At 62.0% G+C, this 2,318-nt stretch overlaps 2 protein-coding genes across 2 annotated transcripts in view, besides 1 other annotated feature; both read right to left on the bottom strand.

Moving 5' to 3' along the window:
- Positions 1-227, bottom strand: part of Tco025E_08939 (uncharacterized protein) — a gene marked incomplete at both ends in the record, with an annotated part of 417 nt that extends 190 nt beyond the window's left edge. Inside the window, one exon of the mRNA XM_029375770.1 lies at positions 1-227. This exon is cut by the window's left edge and continues 190 nt beyond it. Within this exon, the coding sequence (XP_029224124.1) occupies positions 1-227 (227 nt within the window).
- Positions 228-397: 170 nt separating this feature from the next.
- Positions 398-428: a microsatellite.
- Positions 429-511: 83 nt separating this feature from the next.
- On the bottom strand, positions 512-1,744 carry Tco025E_08938 (putative elongation factor 1-gamma (EF-1-gamma); the record flags this gene model as incomplete). Its single annotated transcript, XM_029375769.1, has 1 exon — positions 512-1,744. The coding sequence occupies one exon, from the start codon at positions 1,742-1,744 to the stop codon at positions 512-514; it is 1,233 nt and encodes a 410-aa protein (XP_029224123.1).
- Positions 1,745-2,318: the final 574 nt, after the last annotated feature.

Raw genomic sequence — 2,318 nt, 5'->3', positions numbered from 1 at the left:
GCACCGGTTGAACTTGCGGCATGTTTACTTCTAAACTCCGCTGCATAAGTTTCGTTGTGCTTACACTGCTCACGCAGGAGTTCGTCGAGGGTCTTACTTGAATTCAGCAGCATCAGAAACTTCAAGTTGCTCTCCGTGCAGTAGTCCATATGCCACGCCCGGCCCCCGCCGGCGGCGCAGCACAGCGCGCAGAGGGCGCACACCAACAGCAGCGCACGGCCAGCCATCGTCTCTCTCGTCACTTGTGTGTGGCCTTGAACACAGACAATCTCCCCTTCAACGCAGAAAAGAGAAAAAGTGAGACAAGCCGCACCGCCACGCCCACAGAAGAAAATAACGTGCCGCGGAGCCCAGTAAGACGCACACAAACAGGCCGCAAGCAGGTGGGCGCAGCAGGAAAAACAAAAACAAAAACAAAACAAAAAAAACCACTCCTCGCCTCCACTCCCTTCCCTATTGCCCTCGCAGTTACAGTTAGTGTTATTTCCGCTTCCTAGACGCGCCCGCACGCTCACTTGAACACGCGCCCCTCCAGCACCGGCTTCGGGATCGTCGGGCCCTCCCAGCAGAGGTAGTCCGTGATGCGCTCCCGCTGCGCCGCGACGTCGGCCACCTCCTCCCAGTCGAACAGCTCCGTGTCCTCCACCGCGGCCACGATCTCCGGCATGCCCTTGCCGCGGAAGACCCACAGCGCCACAATGTCGTGCCGCTTCTCCTCCCCAACGATCAGCGCGACGCCAAAGGCGTACTTGCGCACGTGCTCCATGCGCTGGAACCACCCGCGGATCAGGTTCGCCGTCATGAACTGCATCTTGTTGTCCTCGTTGTACTTGTAGCGGCACCAGAACGTCGTGTAGCCGGCGGGGTCGTAGTGCTGGAAGAAGTACGGCGCGGCCACCGTGCGGGTGTCCGTGTTGCTGTACTCGCGCTTGAACGCGTCCAGCACGAACGGGCTCGGCGGCAGCTCGTCCAGCGGGTTCGGCTTCTTCTTCTCCTTCGGCGCCTCCTCCTCCTCCGCATCGGCGGCGGCTGCGGCGGCCGCCTTCGGCTTCTTCTCCGCCTTGGCGGGCGCGGCGGCGTCCCTGCCCTTCCGCTCCTCCTTCACCGGCCCGAACGTCGCGCCCTGCGACCGCAGCACCTCCACCGTCTTCGGCTGATGCATCACCGTGTTGTACAGGCGGTAGGCGCCGCGGTACTTCTTCGTCAGCGCCTCGCCCTCCGCGTGGTTCAGGCGGTAGTGCCACTGCAGCGCGAAGGCCACCGCGACGTCCGCCACCGTCATGCGCTCGCCGACGAGGAACGTGCGCGTCTCCAGCCACGTCTCCAGCGCCTGCAGCGCCTCGTGCACGCGGTCCATCGCGCCGGCGGGCAGCGGCTCGCCGCGGAAGGCGTGCAGCACAAACGGCACCACGGCCGCGTCCAGCTCCGTCGCCGCAAAGTCGAGCCACATGTCCACCTGGCTGCCCTCCAGCGGCGTGCGGCCGTACAGGAAGCCGCCGCTCCGGTCGAGGCGCGCGATGTGGCGCAGGATGGCGTTCGACTCGAAGACGCAGCCCCCCTCCGTCTGCAGCACGGGGTAGCGGCCGCAGGGGCTGAAGTTGCGGCAGTAATCCGCCGTCTCGTTCTCGCGGCCGTACTCGCACGGCCTCAGCGTCACGGGCACGTTGGCGAGGGCGGCCGCAGCCAGAATCTTGTGCATGCGCGCGTTCTCAGGGCTCACGCCGCTCCACAGCGTGAGGGACATGGCGTGTGTGTGTTTGTGTGGGTGTTGGCGTTTATACTTGCAAAAGCAGCTGCGCGACACAGGCGAGAACAACGAGGAAGAAGGGGAGGAGCGGCGGCGAGAAGCAGTGGGGCGGCAGGAGAGCGTGAATAGCAGCTGGACGCAAAAGCAGAGAGAGGCAATGATAAAGACACGCAGACACACGCAGCCAGTTGAAGGGGCGCATTCAATCAGAACACACAAACACAAGCAGAGAAAGTTAAAAAAAGAAACAAACCCGTGAAGTGGAACCGACACGTCCGCCCAGCAGTGGGGACGCGCAGCAACACGTGGGACGACCAGCACAAACACACACACTCTGTTCCCGCACAGCCCAGTCCAGGAATAAAGAGGAGTTCGCCCACTGAAAGCAATGAAAGCAAACAAACAAACTAAAAGGATAAAAAACAGTTAACGGTAGACTGTACCCATGCGACCAAGCAGGACGGCAGCGGCTCGTCGGGGAGCAAAGAAAAAAAGGACCGACGGACCCGCATGAGTGGAGTTGTGTATATATACGAGCACATTATGTGTTGTCTGCCTCGTGGGGCGAGGC

Source organism: Trypanosoma conorhini (genome assembly GCF_003719485.1).
Source record: "Trypanosoma conorhini strain 025E chromosome Unknown Tco_14.4_contig_00920, whole genome shotgun sequence".
Taxonomy (NCBI): domain Eukaryota; phylum Euglenozoa; class Kinetoplastea; order Trypanosomatida; family Trypanosomatidae; genus Trypanosoma; species Trypanosoma conorhini.
The sequence above is the reverse complement of the archived record's forward strand: the minus strand, read 5'-3'. Positions and strand labels throughout refer to the sequence as shown.